The sequence below is a fragment of the Epinephelus lanceolatus genome, chromosome 21 (genome assembly GCF_041903045.1).
Source record: "Epinephelus lanceolatus isolate andai-2023 chromosome 21, ASM4190304v1, whole genome shotgun sequence".
Classification (NCBI taxonomy): Eukaryota; Metazoa; Chordata; class Actinopteri; order Perciformes; family Serranidae; genus Epinephelus; species Epinephelus lanceolatus.
The window spans coordinates 32595349-32620832 of NC_135754.1; the positions used below are offsets into that span (position 1 = coordinate 32595349).

A 25484-nucleotide genomic window follows, 5' to 3' on the forward strand; every position below is an offset into this window, starting at 1 on the left:
AATTACCAATTATCTTTGCCTTACAAAAAATACTAATATTAATATTACACATGTCTTAATCATCTTGTCCTGTTAATTTTTAAGTGAACATATGAATTAGGCCATACAAAGTGTGAAATGTAATTCTTCCAGTATACATGTACGTATACCCACATAATTTAATATATATTAACAATGATCTTTGCCTTACAAAAAAATAAAAATAAAATACCATTGATTGGGCCTGTTACTTTACTGACATATGAATTCTCTCGTCTTTGATTTTGACTTGATCGCTTTGTTGTTATTTTACTTTGAAAGCTGTGGCCGGAACTACGTGCTTACACTTCCTCCCGCTTGACGTCGACGGGAGACGCTGTAAAAACGCTCGCGCCTCATCCTCAGACGCCTTGTAGACGAGAAGACAACCGCGCGCACGACTCACGTGCGGAGGTAAAATGCAGCTGAATAACCGGACGATGCTCACGAGTCTGGAGCTGGCTGTTATCTAACATTAGTTTACACAGAAGAAGAAGAGGGAGAAGAAGAAAAAGAAGGAGAAGAAGAAGAAGAGGAGCCATGAAGAAACACCTGAGTCCAACCAAACAGCAGCAGCAGCAGCAGCAGCAACCACCGGCGGATGTCCCGGTGGCTCCCGGCGGCGAGGTGACCGTCCAACAACTCAACGAGCTGCTGTCTAACGGCAGCGGCTTCTACAGCTTACCGACACAGCACTTCAACGAGGTCTTCCCCCGGATATACATCGGTAACGCGTGAGTTATTCATCATGTCTCTATCATGCTCTGACACTGACAAGTAAGACAGGTTGTTGTCTTTTGTCAACACGCTCGCGCCCCATCCACCGAGCAGACGCGACAATGACAACAGTGTCGCATGTCCGGGGAGCACGCGCGCAGGGCGGGCTTGTTATTTTGGTGTCTCCACTCTCATCATGGAGGAAGCGACAGCCTGTTGTTGTCAACACATTGTGCTGTTGTCCTCGAAATGCCGGCGGCGGCAGAGTGTCAGACAGGTGGACATTACCTCACTGTGTCACACACCAGTAATGATAATTATAGTAATTATACTATATATTTCCCATTTTAATTCACCCTATACCGGCCCGGTGAACACATGAAGGACGGACACAGAGCCCTTGTTTCTACTCAGTGAACCCCTCCATCATTAATATCACCGCCGTGTAATCACGTCTCCATCGAGCCGCTCCCCATCCTGCTCTCAGCTGCAACATCAGCCATCTCACACATGCATGCGATTTATTTTCATTCATAAACTGATAAAACAAAAAAAAAAACAACAGGCGGTCTCGTGGGTTCCAGCAGAACAAAGAGGGAGGAGAAGGAGCACGTGAATTTGGAGTCGTGAGTGGGAACATGCACGTATCAGTGAGGTGAGCCTGGTCACGCAGCGTCATACACCTAAAGTCACAGGAACAAACCCAGTCATGATAGAGATGCACGATGTAGGATTTGATATGCTGATATGTAACAACTCATTTAATGGATAACTCATACCGATATTGATACATCCACTTTTTTCCCCACCTTATTTTAGTGATCATCAAGTCTCTTCTGTAGTGGATTTATCATCATATTATGAATCCATACTGTTATCGTGATGGTCCACCAGCAGATGGAGACATGAAATATCAACACATTCTCACTCTGACCTCGTCACATATCGACATTTGGTCATGAACTTTCCACTTTATATACACTTACAAGGTACCCTGAGTGTGTTGATTGTTGACGTTCTGGGATGCCATGTCAAGTTGTGCTTGTTACATGCTTCTCTGTTTTCAAAATAAATGCACTACGTTGGTACAACACCGCAAACACAGCAACAAAAACATGGTTCGATTTAGGCAGCAAAAACACGTGGTTAGGTTTAGGCAAGAAAAATATGGTTTGATTTAGGCAACAAAAACACGTGTTTGGGTATAGGCAACAAAAACATGCTTAAGTTTAGGCAACAAAAACATGCTTAAGTTTAAGCAACAAAAACATGTGGTTGGGTATAGGCAACAAGAACACATGGTTAAGTTTAGGCAAGAAAAACACGTGGTTGGGTTTAAGCAACAAAACCACGTGGTTAAGCTTAGGCAACAAAAACACGTGGTTAGGTTAGGCAACAAAAACACTCTTAGGTTTAGGCAACAAAACGTGGTTAAGTTTAGGCAACAAAAACACATGGTTAGGTTTAGGCAACAACACGTGCTTCGGTTTAGGCAACAAAAACAAATGCTTAGGTTAGGCAACAAAAACATGTGGTTAAGTTTAGGCAACAAAAACATGTGTTCATTCATAGCAACAAAATCAAATGCTCAGGTTTAGGCAACAAAAATAAATGCTTAGGTTTAGGCAACAAAAACACGTGGTTATGTTTAGGCAACAAAAACATGTGGTTAGGCCTAGGCAACAAAAACACTCTTAGGTTTAGGCAACAAAACGTGGTTAAGTTTAGGCAACAAAAACACATGGTTAGGTTTAGGCAACAAAATCAAATGCTCAGGTTTAGGCAACAAAACATGTGGTTAAGTTTAGGCAACAAAAACACGGTTAGGTTTAGGCAACAAAAACAAATGCTTAGGTTTAGGCAACAAAAACACGTGGTTAGGTTAAGGCAACAAAAACACTCTTAGGTTTAGGGAACAAAACATGTGGTTAAGTTTAGGCAACAAAAACACATGGTTAGGTTAGGCAACAAAAACACTCTTAGGTTTAGGCAACAAAACATGTGGTTAAGTTTAGGCAACAAAAACATATGGTTAGGTTTAGGCAACAACACGTGCTTCAGTTTAGGCAACAAAAACATGGTTCGATTTAGGCAACAAAAACACGTGTTTGGGTATAGGCAACAAAAACAAATGCTCAGGTTTAGGCAACAAAAACAAATGCTTAGGTTTAGGCAACAAAAACATGTGGTTAAGTTTAGGCAACAAAAACATGTGGTTAGGTTTAGCCCTATTGGACAACTGTTAAAATTCATATTATGGCAAGAACCAATCAGCTAACTAAAGAAAAACGAGTGGCCATCATTACTTTAAGAAATGAAGGTCAGTCAGTCCGGAAAATTGCAAAAACTTTAAATGTGTCCCCAAGTGGAGTGGCAAAAACCATCAAGCGCTACAACGAAACTGGCACACATGAGGACCGACCCAGGAAAGGAAGACCAAGAGTCACCTCTGCTTCTGAGGATAAGTTCATCCGAGTCACCAGCCTCAGAAATGGCAAGTTAACAGCAGCTCAGATCAGAGACCAGATGAATGCCACACAGAGTTCTAGCAGCAGACCCATCTCTAGAACAACTGTTAAGAGGAGACTGCGCGAATCAGGCCTTCATGGTCAAATAGCTGCTAGGAAACCACTGCTAAGGAGAGGCAACAAGCAGAAGAGATTTGTTTGGGCCAAGAAACACAAGGAATGGACATTAGACCAGTGGAAATCTGTGCTTTGGTCTGATGAGTCCAAATTTGAGATCTTTGGTTCCAACCGCCGTGTCTTTGTGAGACGCAGAAAAGGTGAACGGATGGATTCCACATGCCTGGTTCCCACTGTGAAGCATGGAGGAGGAGGTGTGATGGTGTGGGGGTGTTTTGCTGGTGACACTGTTGGGGATTTATTCAAAATTGAAGGCACACTGAACCAGCATGGCTACCACAGCATCCTGCAGCGACATGCCATCCCATCCGGTTTGCGTTTAGTTGGACGATCATTTATTTTTCAACAGGACAATGACCCCAAACACACCTCCAGGCTGTGTAAGGGCTATTTGACCAAGAAGGAGAGTGATGGAGTGCTGCGGCAGATGACCTGGCCTCCACAGTCACCGGACCTGAACCCAATCGAAATGGTTTGGGGTGAGCTGGACCGCAGAGTGAAGGCAAAGGGGCCAACAAGTGCTAAACACCTCTGGGAACTCCTTCAAGACTGTTGGAAAACCATTTCAGGTGACTACCTCTTGAAGCTCATGGAGAGAATGCCAAGAGTGTGCAAAGCAGTAATCAGAGCAAAGGGTGGCTATTTTGAAGAAACTAGAATATAAAACATGTTTTCAGTTATTTCACCTTTTTTTGTTAAGTACATAACTCCACATGTGTTCATTCATAGGTTAGGCAACAAAAACATGTGGTTAAGTTTAGGCAACAAAAACATGTGGTTAGGTTTAGGCAACAAAATCAAATGCTCAGGTTTAGGCAACAAAAATAAATGCTTAGGTTTAGGCAACAAAAACACGTGGTTATGTTTAGGCAACAAAAATATGTGGTTAGGCCTAGGCAACAAAAACACTCTTAGGTTTAGGCAACAAAACGTGGTTAAGTTTAGGCAACAAAAACACATGGTTAGGGTTAGGCAACAAAATCAAATGCTCAGGTTTAGGCAACAAAACATGTGGTTAGGTTAAGGCAACAATTAGGGAACAAAACATGTGGTTATGTTTAGGCAACAAAAACACATGGTTAGGTTAGGCAACAAAAACACTCTTAGGTTTAGGCAACAAAAACACATGGTTAGGTTTAGGCAACAACACGTGCTTCAGTTTAAGCAACAAAAACATGGTTCGATTTAGGCAACAAAAACATGTGTTTGGGTATAGGCAACAAAAACAAATGCTCAGGTTTAGGCAACAAAAACATGTGGTTAAGTTTAGGCAACAAAAACATGTGGTTAGGTTTAGGCAACAAAATCAAATGCTCAGGTTTAGGCAACAAAAATAAATGCTTAGGTTTAGGCAACAAAAACACGTGGTTAAGTTTAGGCAACAAAAACATGTGGTTAGGTCTAGGCAACAAAAACACTCTTAGGTTTAGGCAACAAAACGTGGTTAAGTTTAGGCAACAAAAACACGTGGTTAGGTTAAGGCAACAAAAACACTCTTAGGTTTAGGCAACAAAACATGTGGTTAAGTTTAGGCAACAAAAACACATGGTTAGGTTTAGGCAACCCCCAACTTGGACTTTCGCCACCTTAACTATGTTCTCGTCCTACTGTGTTTCCCCCGATGCTGCCGGGTGCCGTTAAAGTTTAACGGCACCCGGCCGCATATCATGCCAACGTTAAGGGACAGCTTTTTTTTTGTTGGTTTCTGACGCTGCAAGTCACTGCCCAAGCACTGGATTTTGACGACTTTGGAGTGAGACAGTGCTCGAAATACAATTTTTGCTTTTTAATAACATAGACGAATTGTGTAGACATTATAAACCTGACACAGACCTGAGTATCATTACTGCCTGTAAATTGCACAATAAATGCCATTTTATTATTTTAGAGAGAAGATAATTAGTTAATTAATCAGTTAGGCCTTATCTATTTATAAAAACTTATTTGCAGATATTTTGATATGTGATCAATTGTTTGAGTTAATTTTCAAGCAAAAATGTCAAATATTACATTGTTCGGCTTCTTAATTAGTGAGTATGTTTGTGTGTCTATTGTCATGTGGTGAAGCTGAATATTTCAGGACTTGGGACTGTTGGTCCAAAAAAACAAGTGATTTGAGGCTGTCACCTTCTCTTTCAAAAATTTTGGGACATTTTATTGACCATAGAAATTACCAAGAAAATAATCTACAGATTAACTTATGCTCGATACTGATGATGTGCTGATATTATTGTGCATCGCTACAGTTTGCCTTATTATAGGAAGAAGAAAAGCAACATTTCACAACCAAGAACCATCCATTTTTTTGGCATTTTGGCAGAAAATTGTTGATGATGTTGATTGTTGTTGATGTTTATTATAATTTCCTGGAACCAAAAGTGATATCCCCAAATTGCTTGTTTTTTCCAACCTACAATTCAGAACCCCAAAAATATTCAGTTTTATTCCAGATAAAAGAAAACAGAAAACACTGATTTCTTTGTGTGTAATCTCACTGTGGGACAAACAAATATCTGCTGTGTACTTTAATTCCATCTCTATCACCTGTGTCGGTGAAAGGGTGCTGATGTATCATGTATATTAAACATGGCAGAGGGCGGCTCATAAATCCTCAGTTACTGGTGGACTGGGTGCTATTGGCTTTGTAATGAACATGCCGACTGTTCGGGAATTTACAGCTCAGTGTTCCAGTAAAACCAGTTCCTGGTACTTCCTGTACAGATTGTGAATGAGATGTGTTGTGTACAAACACACAAACATTCCTCAGTTCTTACAGACCTGGAGTTATCAGAAGGTGTGTTGTTCTGATCAGTGTGTATTTACAGTTTCGCTAAAGAATAACACAGTAGTGAACATTGGTCAGAGGTGTTTGGTTTCAGATCTGTGTGTGTTTGTGGCCAGGGCCACCTTAACGCCTCATTTCCTCTTACATATGTGACTGGTGTCCGTAGATCCGTCAATATGCATATGATGCCTCTAGTGTCCAACACCAGGAAGTGCATTACTTAACGGATGGATAGAAACCTGATGTTTTTTTTTTGTTTTTTTTTTTCCTTCAGTTTTTGGGGTACAGTTTTTAAGGTGATATGAAAAATTCATATTGTGATGCTTGTAATATTTCGGCTTGTTGACATATAGTTAGTTATATATCAGTATGTGGAAAAAGACGCGATCAAAATATAGCAGACAAGCCAATAAGATCAAAAACAGAATTTAATTTTGTGATCTCACATCTTCTGCAGTGAAGTCTAAAACATAACAATCAGAAATTATTTTCAGGCTTCAAGTGTTACATTTATCATAACACCCAGTGATGAAAAAAGTACAGTTCCAGGAAATATAATATTTAAATACATTTTGCAGTGCTGTAACGTAATATCAGCTTTCACACAGCAGCTTTTCATGTCACTGTTACGGATTCATGGTGGAGGACAGATTCAGGGATGCCCCTGAGAGACGTAGTGTCTCTGTGCAGTCCATCATTTGGCTCCAGCCACTGCCAACAGGGCGGTGGAGGAATACAAGCACATTACTGTACCTCTGTGCTACAACAAAATCAATCTGAATATGCCAACCTGCCCCGGCCAAGTCGCCAAACAAAGTGCTGGCAGTCGTGAGCTCAGCTGAAGCTGATCAGACAAAACTGTGGCACTCTGATGTGTCTCTGCTTTATCTTTTATTTTGAAGAAGAGATTTTGATTTCTGATAAAATTATGTTCTTTGTAATCATTTAAAGTAATATTTGTCTTTACTCAGTGGCCATGTTCAGTACGGTGGGGTAATTAGTAAAATATTTTACCATTAAAGTTCATCAAACGAGTGGAGAGGGCAGCGTAATGTAATGTGATATCACAGATGGCTCAGGCAAGGCGAGGTGGTATTGATTGTTGATGAAAGCCTGCACCTTGTCCACTGTTTCCACTCCTGGGACCCACTGAGCCTTTCTGCTGATGTATCCTGTGTATCAGCCGAACACTGTTACTACTTAAATTGTGCAGCTGGCCGAGATCAAAACAAACCTGGTGATTAACACAGTATACACTGTATATACAGTATATGGTTCACACACTTCTTCGGTCACAGTTCAGGAGTCAAATGAGGAAAAGAACGATGGCTTTGTCCTTGAAAATATTCATCAACGTCTCTTCGTCCCCAGAGGGAGTAGGCCCATGTACTGTTTTTGGCTACGATCTATACTAGCAACAACTAGGACAGAATTAAATACTCGATTGTTGGTCTGAAACTGAAAATACATTATCAGAGTTTTCATGGATCTTAAAAGAGTCTTAAATGGCATTGAATTTATTAATCTAAAAAGAAAAGTTTAATTGGTATTAAAATGTCTTAAATCTTCTTCAAAAGTCTGAGAAATGTACAGACATGGGAAGTTTAATTTTTTCTGGAGTTGCATAGTAACATCTCAAAATAATGGCAAGATTTATTTATTTTATACAATTTACAGAATGCCACTCGCATTAAATGCAGGCATATCAGGGTAGAGGAACTAACATCATACTGTTTCCGTCCGGGATACTCAAATATTTCAAATATTTCAAATTTATTAATGGATAGCCCCTTGAGATGAGCCATCTCGTATTCTAGGGGGTCCAACTCAGAGCAGAAGATACACTTGGTGCTTCTCAAAGTCAAAGATGCTTTGTTGATAGTACGCGTCCTTCCAGGTCAGCTCCTACAGAGGCTAGGCAAAACTCCTTCCTAGCATTGGGTGAATACACATAGGCTACTGAGTGCCCAGGGGTGCATCATTGTAAGAGGCCCTGCTTCTTTGTCCGGCAAATCGATCAAAAATAATTGTGGGTACTTAATACCTGCTGAGGATACACAATACATCCTTGAAAGTTCTCTGAAGGAAAGACTTGGTCCTTGGTAGAATTAGAAGGACCCTTGAAATTAGGACAGTCCTTTGAGGGGATTCGATGACGTAGCCTCCATCTAAGGATCTGTCCTTAACTTTGAGAAGCACCAACTGCCTGTTAGCAAGCTGTCACTGTGCGCTGGACGTCATGGGGAGTGCAGATTAAAAGAAAATGAGCTATTTAACCAAGATTTTTCAGCACAGCTGAAACCAATGCAAGATGAAGCATACAAGGTTCGGTTTATGCAAAAAGTTTTTTCCGAACTCCGCACAGTGAGAATCAAGGCAGTGGAATTCTGCATGTAGACTTGAGAAAATCCACCAACAAACGGCAGTCTTTAGATTTAGCAAAAGAAATATGATGACGGCTTAATTTATAATGCATCAAACTTTACTAAAGGTTCACGTGGTTCCGAACTCTGGACTTTTGGGGAAAGTCCTATGTCTTGTGACCCTTCCACTGCTGTAACCTGTCTCCTAACTAGACCACTCTGGATCACTTCCTTCTTTACCTTCGTCAGCACGTGTGTTACACATGAATTCCTGGCTCAATTACTGGCTGTGTGCATGAGAGCAGCCTGCTTTGTGGTAGGCTATTTGTCCCGCCCTTTTTACACCGTGATTGGGTAAAAAGTGAGGAGGGTGTGTCTGCAGACCTGGAGACTGCAGATTCAGACCTGCAGATCTGGACCCGCAGTTCTGGACACCTTGTATTTCGCGACAGCGCCCTCTATTTCATTGGAAGCCAACATACTATTACAACTATTGAATATGGCCGACAACGATCCGAATGTGAATCATATTATTTGTTTAAACTATTTTGTTGACATGAAATAGAGAGCGAACTTCATGTTGTACAGTGATACGTTTAAAATGATATGACTGTCTTTACCACGATAGTCTGAAAGGCACGTCAAATATGGGTTAAAGTAGTAGGTAATAGTTTAGCTTGTTAGCAATGAACTGTTTGACCTGCACATTTTGTTTCATGAAACCGAAGCGCGATGACGAATAATTTTAGCATGTGCTTTAAATTAAACATGAATAAATGATTAAAGCAATGAAGTGGATGATATGAGAAAAACGTGTATAGGCTTACGTTTTCATACAAGCATGAAACTGTTTACATATTGGCAATTAGTGTACTTTATGCTAAAAGTTAATTTTGTATTCATGTATATCATGTAATACACCTTTATTTTTTATATATTTTTTCCTTTATTATTCATAATATTATTATATAACGTGTGTTTATATCACTACATTGATATTACTCTATGGCATATATTTAGAGATTTTGTGTATAGAAATTAAGCTCATCCAGCGCAGATGATCAGAAATGTATTTTTGGCCTTGTTTATGTGTGTAAAACGGTTGAAAAATCTTAATGTTGAATAATTAGGGACTCTCTTTTTAAGGTGCACATAACAATCCAGAAAGGGGAAACCACAGTGAAGTGGAGGAGTTTTGTGGAGGATCAAAAGGCAGATGAGGAAGGAAGGGGCACTATTGTTAATATGTCGATATAATAATGTATTTGATGTGCTCCAGAATCTTCAGTATTTCAGTGTAGACTGTGATAGGTATTTTTTTTTTTTTTAAGTGTTTCTGTTTTCAATTTTGTGATATGTTTGATTTCTTTTTTTTCTTTGCAGATCTCCCTGATGTGTGATGTAACCACTGCACACAATAAAACATTTCAAACCATTTCAGTAGGCTATTTCACAGCCTTTGTTTCAAATTCCCACAACAAAAGTGAGCACTGGACACCCAAGACCAGACATTTCCTATTATATGTTGTAGCGGGTTTGATCAATGCAGTGCAAGTTTTTGGCGTGCTAGTCAGAGCAGTCTGATGAATATTAAGAAATAAAGAACTAAAATAGTTGGATCAAACCATACAGAACAACCAGCAAACAATAATCATGCAGAACAGCACCCAGGCATAAATCAACAATTAAATCTTGGTATTTTTATTCGGGTGTAATAAAATTTTAAAATTGTAAATTGTAATAAAGCATTAAAAGTCCAACTTCTTTCAAACAGTGGTGTTTGGGTGAGACGCTGATTTAGTTGCAGTTATACAGCCGTCCAGTAGGGGACGAAAAACAAGGGGTCTAGAACTGCGGGTCCAGAATTGCGGGTCTGAATCTGCGGTCTCCGGGTCTGCAGAGACATACTACTGTAAAAAGTGACAAAACTAGACGAATAAACACTCAGCTGCCTTAGCGCAGTGTAAATATGTAGTACTCCTCTGCAAAGACTTATAAAGAATACATCGGCCTTAGGAAATAAACATTGCTTTTTGGTGAGTTCGAGCGGAGCTGTTGTTGACGCTTTCATGTGTTATTGTTGTTGTTGTTTCATGCTGGTAGACATTCTTCTTCCTTTGGTATTTAACAGCAGATTAGAACACTTGTAGATGTTCAAGTTGCCCCGCCAGGTTGAGAAGAACTGCATCATCGGTACCTATGGTACTGGAGAAACACAAGTACCACTATGTTTTCAGAATTTTGGCACAGCTTTCTACTAAGGTAGCGTTTTTTGTGACATTCCTGGAAAAATAAAAACAGATCCCAGGGATGAAGCAAGAATACATTCTGAAGAAATTAAAAAACAGACATCTGGCAGGGTGAAGAAAGAAATGCGGGCCCATCCACATCGAACCTCCAACGATAATACAGTAGTTTTAAAAATGATGATCCGTGAGTAATGTCAATAACTCCCCACACTTTGATGAACTCGTCAGTAAAACGCTCCCATCTCTCTCTGAAATGCATTATGAGTGTATTTTCCAGAGCTCCTTCCACTGTTCTCAGATCAGTTGTAGTCAGCACTATGAATCCGCCGTGTACAGCTCAGGGACACACTTAAGGTGTGGTTTGTTTGCTTTGGGGAACACTGGCTCTTTTTGAAGCTGGTCTTTAATAATGGATGTTGTGGGACTGCGGATCCCAGGGTGGAGGAGGCTGGGACAGGCCAGGTAAAATAGGAGAGGGAGCCATTGGCTGTGAACTCGCTTGAACCACAGTGTGTGCCTCTGCATTGTGTTGTGTACGAGTACAGTCACTTCTGCTTCCACACTCACATTACTTATGTTGCACTGTAAGTGCTCGTACTGTACATGTAAGCATGTACTCAGGCATACGTCTTAATATATACTGACATACTCTGAATAAAAAAGAGGATAATGTGAATTAAGAGTCCTCCCGTCTGAAGGACTGTGTGCCCTGCAGCTGACACACCAGCAGATGGGCTGCTTCATCCCTTCTCCAACAGCCATAAAGCAAAAATGTTGGCAGGGAGGATTTTTTATTAGACCTTGCAGAGGGGGCTTTGCAGCCACCGCCTCTAGGGAGCTGTCCAGGGTCACCTAGCCTCGCCTTGGCAGCCTCATATTGACTGTAAAGAGATCTAGCGATAAAAGCACTCAGCGCTGTCAGGGTGAGCATTTTACACAAAGATTTATCATTCTCAGGTCCAAATAAAAATAAGCAGATATAGAACTAAAGCTTTTAGCTTTTATAATATTTGAAACAACACATTTGTGCTTACTATATAAGGCATTATAGGGATAATAACAGTGTTGGTATACATTTGATATTGTGCATCTTTTATGAAAGAACTCATCTCTAATCTTGTGTTTTTAATTCATTTAAATTACTTTGTGATTAATTAACATCAATAATCACATCAATTTTTGCTGTGAAATTAATTAAAAAAAAATTCAATTCAAATGAATTTTGGCAGGTGTGTTGTGAAGCTGCTGGATTTTGGACACAGTTGTCACCCTGTCCTCTACCAACGAAACTGGTCTGCAGTCCATTTTGCAAGGGAGGTAGTTACTCAGTCACAGGTAGACTGACTCAGTTTGTATCTGAACGCCTGGTCGAGTGTGGCTTGACGAGGCTGACTGCTAGCGCTAACATCAGAGGGTGTGTTAGCTCAGACCTCCAGGTTTGCTGCTGAATGCTTTGTGTTGAGGTGATATTTCAGGCTTGAAGTACTCCGATGGTATGAAAATGAAACGTTTTTAAAATGTAGGTGTTCCATTCGCAGGGTGAAGCAGTAGTGTAATTAGGTTAATTTTGTCTTCTCAAAATAGATTAAGTGTAGAAAGTTTCTTTTCTGTTCTTTTGGTGAAGCAGCATCGTCTCATCTGCTTCCATCATGTGACAAAGCGATTGTGGCCTTCAAAGATGCACCAGGTCAAAGGGCACCACAGAACATGATTAATCAGCGTTACATTTTTTAGTGTGTTGTTTTTTGTGATTAATCAATCAAAATTAATGCATTATTTTACATCCCTAATTTAAATGCATTTAAAGGAATACTTCACCCCCCAAATGACCATTTATGTATCAGTTACTCACAACGTATTACATAGAATTGTAAAGAAAGCAATGGTTTTTTTTCACATGCCTCCACGATAAACGAAGAATCCAAAAACAAAGAGAATTCTTGATGGACTGAAGTAATTGGCGACTGCATTTTTTAACATGCAGCAAAACCACATCAAACAAGGTCTCCGTGGATCCTGAAAAAGATCCTTGAAAGGCATTCAGTTCATTTTTATAAAGAAGTTTTACATCTGTCCCACGGACAATATATTTGGCCTAATACACTTACAAAACCAGGCCTAGAAGAAGATCAGCTCTGCACTCAGGATTTCTGATAAATAGGCTATGATACAATGCTGGTTATGTCCGGCAACCTCAGGCGCAACCTGCCTCCACACCCTTAAAAGTTGGCACAGAGTAGGACCCAGTGCCTGACCTTGTGTTTTCCAGGTGGTTAAGGAGGGGGCATGCGCACAGCCTCTTAAAAGGTTTAATTCAGACTCACCAAATTCACAAACAAACAAATTAACTGAACAAGGCAGATTTAATTTCACGTTCTGTTTCCTGTCAGGAAGGGTTGTCTGTTTGGGAAGTACTGAGCAAAGAACTGGATAAATGAGACTTGGATTACACTGCAGGGGTTCTGTGAGAGGTTGTAAACTGATGTTTTCACATAGTTTTGCTGTTGTTAAACATGTTAGACCCCTATGAGTTCAGTTCATCAAGAACTTTCTCCATTGTTGGACTCTTCACTGCAGGCAAATTCAGCATAATACAGAGTGAGTAACTGATATAGAAATGGTAATTTAGGTAGTGAAGTATTCATTTAACAGTAAAGGAGAAAACACACTGGAGAGAGGTAGACACATGTCACCAGCATATATACCATTTTTGATTGAAATCATGATGTGTGTGTCTCTGTCAGCTGCAGAGCAACAATATGATGCAGTTTTCTGTCATATAAACATAAATATCTGTATAGCTAATTAGTGACACTAAATGTTCCATAAAACTTGAACACAACATGAACAAAAGAGGCGTTTTATTCAGAATCAATGGGCAGTGCCTTCGGCCAGGTTGGATCGTAACAGTGGACACAGGCATCGAGCCAGGCGGGCTGGAGCAGCCAAATCCCCGTATTGCTTTGTTACAGTTTGTTTGCTCTGTGTAGGCCCAATATGCAGTATTGTAATCCTTGTAAACAAAGAACAGTGAAACAGGAGGGGAGCAGATTTATTGTTTCCTGAAAGATAAGTAGATGAAGATGGAGGTGAAGCTGTTTAGTCACTAGGTCCTGATTGAAAATTGTTTCCAAAAAAAAAGTCTGCATGTTTTACAGGAATTTATTTTCTTCACTCACAAAACAACCCTGTACATGAGATTTATATCTTGTTATCTGCAGGGACAGATGAGCAGACAGAATATGACCACAGTTACAATGATTGTGATGTGAAACAGACTTGAGGCCTGGATGCAGCCATAGTATTGCAAATATCCAAATAATATGTGTCTGTGTCACTCTGCAGTTACACCTCCAAAACACTAGTCAGCAGCAGAGGTTTCTGTGAAGTGCTGTAAAGTTTAGTTGATTCAAAACACACATTAAACTCACATTAAACATGGCTTAATAGAGACAATGTCAAACACAAGTTCACAAATCAGCTTCACTATAACTCGCAGCATTCACAGACAAACACTTGTCTTTATCTGGACACATTTTCCCCACAAATACAACATGCTAACGTTATTAGCACAAGCCTATGGCATTTTACATTGTATAAATTAGCCTAGCAGCTAGCAGAGATTTCCTCTGCTCACATGAAGCCAGGGACAACAGCAACATTTAACAAAGGTAACATTACAACGTTCGACTCCATTACAACTCACAAGGTTCACTGACAAAACAACTGTCTTATACTAAACATGTTTTCCAAACAAATACAACATGCTAACGTTATTAGCGCAAGCCTATGGCATTTTACATTGTATAAATTAGCCTAGCAGCTAGCAGAGATTTCCTCTGCTCATATGAAGCCAGGATAAATCGCACACAAGACTTAAAATGCTATTTTTGTGGAGGCTTTATTGTCTTCACAATTTATTGTTTCTTATCTGTGAAATTAAAGTAAAGAGGGAAGGGAGGGAAATGGTGTCAGCTTACACAAACAAACAGGAGGTCTATGTTACCGTGAGGTGTAGTGACATTTCTGGGGAGGTGCACGTCAGGCTACAGCGTTGGTATGGTGTTGATTCAACACAGAAGTAAAAGTAAGTTGTAGAAGTATTTTCAAAGTCTTTATCAAGTCTTCTAGTCATGTTAGGCATACTATTTCTTGCAAATGTTAAGGCAGTGAAACAAACACTTTTTTCATTTTATAGTGTTTTAAATTGGAAAAGAAACAGGTGTACACAATCAGATGAATTATCTCTGCCCAACTTCAACCTGAGCAGAACAAGTGAAAACACCTGTGTGGCCTTAAAGACGTCACCTTTGGCTTTTTATTACATTTTTTAAAATTAAATTATGAATAAAAGCAGTGATCATCAAATTAGTCCCACAGTTTGGGATAACATGTACAAAGACATATTTGAGAGCTGTTTAAAAACAACATCATGCAGAAGTGTTTCCAGCTCCCAGCAGATAAAGAGTGTCTGTGATGGTGCCAGCGCAGTGCTCATGCAGAGCGGTCGTGAAAGATGCAACCTACATTGTCAAAGTATCACTTTAAAATAAATTGTGCTGACATGCTGCTTTGCTGTATCTGTCAGGTGTTATTATTAGTGCTGTTATTTGTCTTGATGTCTTGCTCTGCTGCTGTACACTCATCATTTTGTGTTATGAGAGAACAAAGAAGTTTTATCATCAACAGTGGCACTTCATAAGTTTTTACTGGTGCACAGAGTTTGTTTCAACATCAGCAACTTGCTAAAGTGATTGAAGTAATGTAGTTTTCTACTCTGATCCTGAATACACAGGTTCGTAGCCCAGAATGCAATGCGTCTGCAGAAACTCGGGGTGACGCACGTCCTCAACGTGGCAGAGGGCACCTCCTTCATGCATGTGAACACCAGTGTGGATTTCTATGCCGGCACAGGCATCACATACCACGGCATCCAGGCCAACGACACGGAGCAGTTCAACCTCAGTGCCTTCTTTGAGGAGGGGGCTGATTTTATCGACAAGGCCCTCGCACACAATAATGGCAAAGGTGAGGTCATTTGAATTTTTTATTTTTCTCTTTTTTTTTCAAATATGCTGCAATATATTGCAGGTTCCCGCCCCTAGAAATGACTGGTAAGATAATAAAATCAGTAACAGCAGGGCCAAAATGAACATGAAACTTAAAGATTATCAGATATTGGCAGAGAACGGTATATCATCTGGTATCGGTATGTGCAAATGCACCTGAAGCCCAAAGAGAACTGAGAGTTCATGTCTTAACTAAACCCCTCAAATGTAGAGCAGATCAAAGGGGAACACAGTGTTGTTCTCACTTCAGTAGCTCCCGCTTCAAAGTAATTTGTCTCCACAGGTTGAGACACGAAAACAAGCTCCTCTTGTTGCTCGTCGAACAAAGGAGACAAGATTTAAGGTGTCTTTTAATGATTCACTCTCAGTTCATCGCTGTGGATCTTAAAGTGAACGCAGAGGATAATCACGACGGCCCTGAGCGTCTCGGGCTAAATCTGACACACTCCTGAGCCCTGCTCCATTTTCCATTATCAGATCATGTCGAAATGTTCCACGCAGAACTCACCTGTAGCACCAGATGCACCTCATTGTGTCCTACAGCAGCTTTGTTAAACGGGTGATACAACACTTTTGGACCGGAATAAAACAATGAAACAATGTCTGACACATGCAGAAATCACACGGGAGTTAGGTCTTAAATTAGCTGTGATATACCTACGAGGTCAGGTGTTCTGTATTTTAACATTTCACATGTGCTGCATTTTGTGAGGCAGAAAATGCAGACTGAAGGAACAATCAGTCCCAGGAGGCCTCATCCCTCCCCTCGCCAAAAAAAATCTTTCCCCAGCTCTCCCGAAGCTGCAACTAAATTTAGTTAATTTGTCACCGCACGTGAGGGATGCGTTTAATTAGTGTGCTGAACCCTGTATTTTATGGCACGGATTTATTGTCAGCCTTGACACGGAAAGGCATCTTAATTCTCAGGCAGTTTGGCGAAGGATCTCCGACGCTGTGGTAAATCAGGAGCGACTGTAGCAGTGAGGAGAGCAGAGCAGAGGGAGGATGATATGAGACAGTGTTTCACCTCCACTCTGCTGCCTGCTGTTGCTGTAGTTTGACATTGTGCTATGTGCAACATTATCTTTGACATTTTGTGACCTCCTCGCTGCGAGCTCTGAGAAAGTCATAGGTCTGGGATTTTAATGAGGAGCTGCATGGATGTGTTGTTCCTGTGTGTCTGTCATAATGAAGACACAAGGTTACTGCATGTTACAGCAAGTGATTGTGTTAATGAGCTCATATAGCAAACTTTCAAGGGTCTACAGAGCCTCTTTAAAGTCTTAAATTGCAATTTCCAAATAGGCAGAGCCGTAATTTTAATTGTAACTTCCATAGTTTAACAGTCAGTGCGTTTGCATGACATTAGAGAAAATTGATTTATTGTGTTAGTCTGACTAAAACCAGACTTTTTAAAATACACGTAAACGTGTTAGTCATACTAACTCTAATTTCTCAAACTCGGACTAACACACCTAGACAATGTGATTGGGAGTTGAATTCCTCCTGCATGTATACAGTCAATCAGACCCACACTGGCCTAGACGCTCTGAGCATGCTCCACAGTTTCCGTTCCGTGCTTTGACCCAGAATTCGAGTAGCATTAAATGTGTAACAGAAGAAGAAGAAGCCGGTAACAACATGGTGAATAGCGACAATATCAAACACAAGTACACAAATCAGCTTCATTATAACTCGCAGCATTCACAAACACTTGTCTTAATCATTTTCCCCACAAATACAACATGCTAATGTTATTAGCACAAGCCTATGGCTTATTACATTGTATAAATTAGCCTAGCGGCTAGCAGACTTTTCCTCTTCTCATATAAAACCAGGGACAACAGCAACATTTAACAAAGGTAACGCTACAAAATTCAGCTCCAATACAGCTCACAAGGTTCAGCGACAAAACAACTGTCTTATACTAAACATGTTTTCCAAACAAATACAACATGGTAACGTTATTAGCACAAGCCTATGGCATTTTACATTGTATAAATTAGCTCAACAGCTAGCAGACTTTCCCTTCTCATATGAAGCCAGGGACAACAGCAACATTAACAAAGGTAACGCTACAAAATTCAGCTCCATTCCAACTCACAAGGTTCACTGACAAAACAACTGTCTTATACTAAACACATTTTCCAAAAAAATACAACATGCTAACGTTATTAGCACAAGCCGATGGAATTTACACTGTATAAATTAGCCTAGTGACTAGCAGAGATTTCCTCTGCTCATATGAGGCCAGGATAAATCACACACAAGACTTAAAATGCTACTTTTGTGGAGGCTTTATTGTCTTCACAATTTATTGTTTCTTATCTGTGAAATTAAAGTGAATAAAAGCCTCGTTTACACTGAGGGAAATGGTTTCAGCTTAGAAAAATAGACAGGAGGTCAACTTGTAGTTACGTTTCTGGGGAACTAAGTCGACACAGGTCCTGTGCCATAGGTACAGTGTTGATGATATTGAACACCACCCAATATTTCCTTCATCGCAAGTACAGATATTGAAAGATTTAATTCGGAAGATTACATTATCCATACTAAATACTTATTACATTCAAGTATACATTAGCTTTTACATTATTTATTATTATTTATTTAGTTTTTATTTGTTAACTTAGATTTAGGTCAATACGTCATGCAAAGGGTGCCCTCTGCTGGACTGCAAGGAAAACTACTTCCCATTGTGTGTCCATCTGAAGACTTTATGTTTGAATTTTTACATCACAGTTTGAGTATTTAACTTATTTCCATGTTCAAATTAAAAATGACAGCCCTGTTAGCGAGTGAGTGATGGATCAAGAGGCTGAGTGAAGTGGTGAGCCAGAGATCCTGCGTGTCTTAACAAGAGGATACAGGAGAATCAGCATTGATCTGTGGCAGGCCGGGTGATTAGGTATTGAAGAGGTCATTTCATTGGCAGAGGACTTGGTCTGGTGGAGTACAGAGGGGGAGAAGGATAGGAGCAGATTATAGTATGGAGAGGAGAGCAGAGAGAGATGTTGGGGGTAACACTGGGAGAGGGACACAGAGAGGTGTTGGGTTTCAAATAAAGTGCAGAATCTGCAGATCTGACCTGAGCTCGGCACATCAGCTGCTCTGTGCTGCTCGCCAAGGCAGACTCCTCATGGGGCCTTTGGCTTGTCAGTAATGAAAGTGTAAGTTGGATAGAAATACATCTTAGATACACAAACAAGACAGGATTCACACAAATAAACAGGCAGACATGAAAACACAGATGCAGAACAGAGAACACATATCGTGTGAACACACACTGAGTTGTTACACAGGATGTGGGTGCGGTGAAGATGATTGACTTTGCCGAGTCTGCAGCAGAGGTCAGGTCCTGTATTTGCATCTCCAGGCACAGAAGATGCTTCGCTAGGCATCTTTGATCACAGCATATGTTCCCAAACCACTCTTACTCTTCTTTGTGTTTCTTTGTTAATTTGTTTCTTCACTCATTTGTCTTCCTCCTCAGAGTCTCAGAGTTAAAAGCCACCATGAAGCAGATATCCTGTACGGTGATTTGTCAGGTTTACCTTGACATTTCTGTACAGTTCTTTAAAGACATCTTGTCAAATGTAACATACATCTGTTTAAAGGTTTCTTTTTGGGTGTTGTTACATCAAATCCTCTTTTGTTCTGTAAAATGTTTAAATACTGTCAATGACTAAGGCTTGAGGTTCATACATTTATCCAGTCGAATGGGATTTGGGGTGACTAGGTAACCACACCCAACATATAAAACAACACTTTGCCCAGGCTACTAATTGAATTTTAACAGGTAGTCACATTTGAGCATTCCCCATGGATTTGACACATTATGGAGGCAAAACATGCTCTAACTGCCTTTTGACTGTGACTTTAAAAAGAAAGACAACTTCCACCAAAACCAGCGCATATATGCAGTTTTTTTTTTTTTTTAAATGTGGGAAAACCTGTTAAAAATAGGTGATAGGGTCCTTTCCTAATACTAGTAGAAGAGTATGCGCATTTGTGTTTTTTCTGGCGTGTCACCTTCAATGTCACAAATGCACAGGTTAGTTAAAAGTAGAAAGCAGCATGGAGGCCAGTGAGAATATTACAGTGGTATTATCATATTGGTTCTTCAGTCTATCTCTTTAAAACTCGATGCAGACTAATTTGGGATGATGTGTGAAGATTTTGTGGCTGAGATGACGAGTCGCAGAAGTAACCAACATAGTCATTGCATCGACCTGGAAAGGGGCAAGAATAATACAATCATGTTTCCATCACTGCTGATCGGAGCTGCAGCTGTTCAGTACCAGTAACTGCTGTAGAGTCATTTGTCCCGTGAATGAATGCTGATTGTACCCTTTCCCACTAAAGACAAAACCCAGATGTTCGTGGGTGGAAAGGGGCTTAACATCTGCATTATAACAATGTGCAATATAAAAGAAATACCATATAAAACATACATTCCTCTGGTTTTATCTGGCCTAAAAATAATATGTGGATGGGTCAAAAGAATGCAGGACTTTCACACAGAATGCAGGTGTTTGTGTCCTGTGTGAAACCAAAAGTCAATGTTAAAGTTGTTGTTGTTTTTTCCTATACTAGTAGGTAATGTCACGTGACATATTCAGTAACTTAAAGCCGCTACAAGGAACTTTTTACTGGATATGCAAAAGTCTCTTGTTTCTGCTGATGTCTGTGCGTGACCTACAACAGCAAATGAGACCATTGGTGTGAAGATAAGATATTTCTATATAGTGTATATCCATACCTTTAGGAAACTGTGTCCGGGTCCTCACCAGGTCGCTTCCAGGGCGAAACGATTTACGGCACTCAAACGGCATACGTCATCTTACCTAGCTGCTTACATTTATGGTGACTCTTAAAAATAGTCGCTATTCCTCCTCCTCGACCCGACGTCCGCGGGGAGTTAAAATAGCAGCAATCGTTGGGTAAAAAGTTCTGTGAAAGCACTGGACTCACCAACAGTCAGCCACGTCTCAGTCACACAGAGAAAATCCAGTCCTCGGGAAGTCAGGAAATCCTTCAGGATAAACATTTTGATCGCTAGCGATCTAGCATTTACCAGCCCAATCCTGGCAGGAGCTGGCGGGTCCATGGCGAGCCACACACAGAAGCCGCAGGTTGCGCAGATTCACCCCCACCAGCGGGGACGAGGAGAGCAGGGGCCGCGGGGCTGGAACACCTCATCCGGGCCGACGACAGGTACCAGCCAGGCGCCGACAGGGTCCAGCGAGTGCCAAGAAATAAAGAGGCGAGGCACCGCTCCATACTCAGTCCAAGAAGTCGTGGAAGTGCTCACCAAACAGGCCTTCAGCCTTACCAGCCGACCGCTGCATTTACCCTGGCGGCAGTGGCGCTTACGCCGGAGAGGTGGAGCTGGGGCGCGGCAGAGGTGAGCTGGGATCCCCGATAGGAGCGGGGGCAAAGTTTTCCCGTCTTGTTGTTTCATTCATCCCCAAAACAAACACATGCGCGAGCCAGGTAAGCGTCTTTACGACAATACGCGCTAGAGCTCATGGGAAATGTAGGCTTCATTCCGGCAAAACACTACCGCTTTTGTCCACAGGGTCGCCAAAATCAACTCAAAATAAAAGTTCCTTCTAGGGGCTTTAAGTTACTCAAGAAACATACTTTTATTTAACTCAAATCATGATCTTTTTTTTTTTTTTTTAAACTTTACTGAGTAGTTTTGTTGCCAAAACCGAAAGTAGTTCTAGTGGTGAAACCTACGTTTCCTGTAAACACAGACATTCATTTTAAAAGACACTACGCATGTAATGAGTGGAAACCGACTGGAGGACCTAGAGCATCAAAGTTTGAAGCGTAGGGCCACTGACCAAACTGCCATATTTGACAAGTTTAGAGCAAGAATGTGTTGTCAAAGAAACGTCAGTGAGCCACATCATTATGTTCCTTCATTACCATGAACACACACTTTAGTTTATTTTGACTCCCACACACATCGCCCTGCTGACACAAACACTCATACAGATGTGGATTAATCCGCTGCTGAAAATAGTTCCCATTAAATGCACTATTTGCTGCAGTTTGAGTAGCATTTGTTAACACCACAGTGAGCAGCTTTTTTAGGAGATTATTGAACCTTTTTAAAATGACGGTATGTTTTCCTGAGATGTTTCTAAGAATTAAATGTTCAGGAGAAACCATCTGATTTTGATTTGTAGCTGATTGATTGTTTCGGTCTTTATGTGTTGAGAATAAGATATAGATGCTGCAGAATACTGCAAGCTGAATGCTTTAAAGTGACTTATGATGAGACTCAGCACTTCTCTGTGGTGTATGTTATTGTGACTCTGCAGCACATACACAGCAGCACTCATCTTATTGTTCTATCCTCTGTTTGCATCCTCCAGGGAAGGTGTACGTCCACTGCAGAGAAGGCTACAGCCGCTCCCCCACCATGGTTGTTGCTTACCTCATGCTGCGCCACAAAATGGATGCCCGGCTGGCGGTGGCCACCGTGAGGCATAAGAGAGAAATCGGCCCTAACGACGGCTTCCTTCGCCAACTGTGCCAACTTAACGAGAAGCTGGCAAAGGAGGGCAAGCTGAACGGGGAGGTGGGCAAACTAAAGACCAAATGAAAGCAGGACAGACTCTCTGCCCTGTCTCCCTCCCATCATGCCTTTCACAGGCTTCAGCTGCTCTCGGAGACTGACCCCACCCTGACCAAACCAGCACCCATTCTGAAACACAAACATACATGCATTTGTCTGTGTAGATAATTATTCCACACGCACACACACGTTTTCTTTCTACTCTTCAGTTCACTGCTGCTCTGTGCGAGGACGTCTGTCAGTCCTCCGCCTGCTCCCACAAAGAGTGTGATCTCAAATATTTCCACACTGCTGCGGGTCCCTGAACGCAGCACCTTAAAGCATTCCTTCACTTCCCACAAGTTGAGAAAACTTCGCCCTGATTTTTAAAGATATTCCTTGAATCAAAGATTATAGCACAATCATTCCATAGTTTTCCACTGCCGGTAATGTCAGTGATGTCTCCGCCAGCAGGAGTACTCTATAAATTCCAAATGAACTCTTAGATTGTAAAACACACGATGCAGACGACGCAAGTCAGAAAGCGATATGTGAATGGATGGAGGAAAATCCCAAACATTCCATGAAAACTGAAAAAGAGTTTTATTTTTGCCCTCTTGATCCTTAAAAATCCTCAATTCTCTTCCACCTTTAGGGGCAGATATTTAAATGCACAAACACCAATGATTCACACTCTGATGCAAGCTGTAGCTCTGTGTAGCATTTCCAGTCCTCGACTCTGCGGCCTCTAGTTTGACAGCGGTATATTCAATGGTTGTTGTATCACTGGCAGTGACGGCAGCAAAGGTCGAGCTAATTAAAAATAATGAGCTGCTGCTGCGGCGTGTGATGTCCATGTAAGAGGACATATTTAGCTGCTGATGTGACGAATGTTCATTAGAGCTAAATGTGACATTTTAGTTTGTCATTGAGCTCAATTAGCCTGCACACGAGACAAATCACATTTAGGTAAATAGGAACAGTATCTAAGGAAACACTGGGCTGAATATCCTCCTCAAAAGAACCTTCAAATGAGCTAATTTACAGGGTTTAATTTCTAAAGTGGATTATTTACAATATCAGCTTCCTCTTGAATCAGAAATAATAAGGGTGACATTCATTCGAAGATGCAGAAATTTACACTTGATAAAGACATTTAGTTGAAACACAATCTGCTGGTTCAGTTTGTGTGTCAGAGGCAAATGTTACACCGGTCAGACACACTTTTTATAAACACTGCAACATATCTCAGAGCTCAGTTGATCATTTTAAGCCCTGTATAATTCCCATAAGGGCTGATCTGACGTATGGCGAGTCTACACAGGAGGCGCTTTTTAATCATCTGACAGAACAGATATTTCCGCAGCAGTTTCAGCTTTGCTTGCAGTATACACAAGTGTATTTTCATATGGATAGCTTTACATGTGTAATAACAGTGATTGTGTTTTGAGCTGCCAGAACATGGATGACCTACACTCAATGCTGTACCTGAATGCATCCTGTGTAGACACTGACAGTTGTTGCACTTCTGCCTCTGACTTAGACATTGTCCACACTAAACCGACTGATTTTGAAAATGCTGTTTACAGGGGAAGATGGCGTCCACAAGGCTCAACAATAATGACTGCCTGATTGCTTCAGGCAAGTAAAATGTCATGTTGGGTTGTAGTATATCTAGCAACTGACTTCCCCGATCAGGCAACTGGTAAAATATGAACACAGTTTTTTCCAGAGCTGATGATGAAAGTAGCAAAGGAGTGAACCATCTTGCTTTGTTGTCACCTCTGTTCAGGCACTGGAGAGAAAATGGCGGTGGGTAAAAGTATGTGCAACCATTTCAGTTAATCTGTATACGGTAGTTAGGTTGGGTGGAGTTAGAAAATGTGGGTGAAACTCTAACTATGTATTTCGCAGGTTTTCCTCAAGTTTGAGAGCAAGGCGGATAAAAATGGGTCCATTTTCATCAACACTAGCTTTTCTGTTATTTAAAAACAGCTAATAAATAAAACTATTTGATTAGGAACAAGTAAAAATTGACCTTGGGCAAGTAGATTTGTGACCCCCTTACCCAACCAGGCATGTGAAAAACATTCAACCACGCAAACACACATTTAGTTGTTTTGAGAAGATCTCCACTCACAGTAAAGGCCTTTGCACACTGAGTCAGTTTTTTCAGATGTGTTTTTTAAATCCGTCATCTGAAAAAAATCGTATCGCACAGAAACTTTTCAAACTGATTCTAATGTGTTGTGTTTTATTCGTTGTGATCTGACCTGTTGAAAGTGAACTGTCTGAGTTATAAAATGATTCTGTGCGCCCTATTCCTCTGTCTTGTCGCAGCTGTGTCCCGCCGCCACATTTTCTTCACTGATTCTTGGTCAAACGTCTCTAAAGGCGCTGACGGATGTGGAAAAACACAGAAAATTGAACATGTTCAAATGGATGAAAGTTACGGACTCAGTGTGCAAAAGCCCTTAACACACTGCTAAATTTCTTCTTCCTCCTCTGCAGTAAAATCGACAGTGAAATATTTATTAGTTGCAGCTCTGCCATGTAATCGGCTACATGGACTTTTAAAATTAGTGATCTCAGAGCAGGTGAAAGGCGACAGGAAGGCGTAGCACAGCCTCCAATTCTGTGGGCAAGCTTAAGTCATTTTTCCCAAAAGCTGATTTTTTGAGTGAGAAAAATTCTAGATTTGTGAAGACAGAGGGTTAAACTGTCAAGAAAATGCATTTTCTAACTTAGCCGGTTTGGTGTGGAAACACCCTGAGGTTCTTCAGTATAATATGTCAGTTATAATAGTGGTTAACAATTCTAATTTTCATAACACACACAATACCGAAACTTGGCAGCAGCTGAGGGGTGTTAAAAGCTGATTTTACCAGTTTACCGCCTTCAAACTAGAGGCCTTTAGTTTCAGCTGTCAGATGCATCCCCAGAGAAAAGATGCCACCCGCTCTTTCAACAGAACGTTCCAGTCATCACGCCAGAGAGTTGTCCACTGCCAATTCCCTGACACAGCCATTCGGTCAGCATCCAACACCACTGTTTCATCAACAGTCTG

At 40.9% G+C, this 25484-nt stretch overlaps 1 protein-coding gene across 1 annotated transcript; it reads left to right on the forward strand.

The window, feature by feature from the left end:
• Positions 1-382: 382 nt before the first annotated feature.
• dusp3a (dual specificity phosphatase 3a) lies at positions 383-24492 on the forward strand. Its single transcript, XM_033611771.2, has 3 exons — positions 383-752; positions 15573-15805; positions 22236-24492. The coding sequence occupies exons 1-3, from the start codon at positions 559-561 to the stop codon at positions 22463-22465; spliced, it is 657 nt and encodes a 218-aa protein (XP_033467662.1). The 5' UTR covers positions 383-558; the 3' UTR covers positions 22466-24492.
• Positions 24493-25484: the final 992 nt, after the last annotated feature.

What these genes read in the sequence shown, in the direction of transcription:
- dusp3a (XM_033611771.2), top strand. Translation starts at nt 559, where the DNA reads ATGAAGAAACACCTGAGTCCAACCAAACAGCAGCAGCAGCAGCAGCAG. An exon ending in CGGATATACATCGGTAACGC is followed by an intron (nt 753 to 15,572) that starts GTGAGTTATTCA and finishes CTGAATACACAG; the next exon opens with GTTCGTAGCCCAGAATGCAA. An exon ending in CGCACACAATAATGGCAAAG is followed by an intron (nt 15,806 to 22,235) that starts GTGAGGTCATTT and finishes TGCATCCTCCAG; the next exon opens with GGAAGGTGTACGTCCACTGC.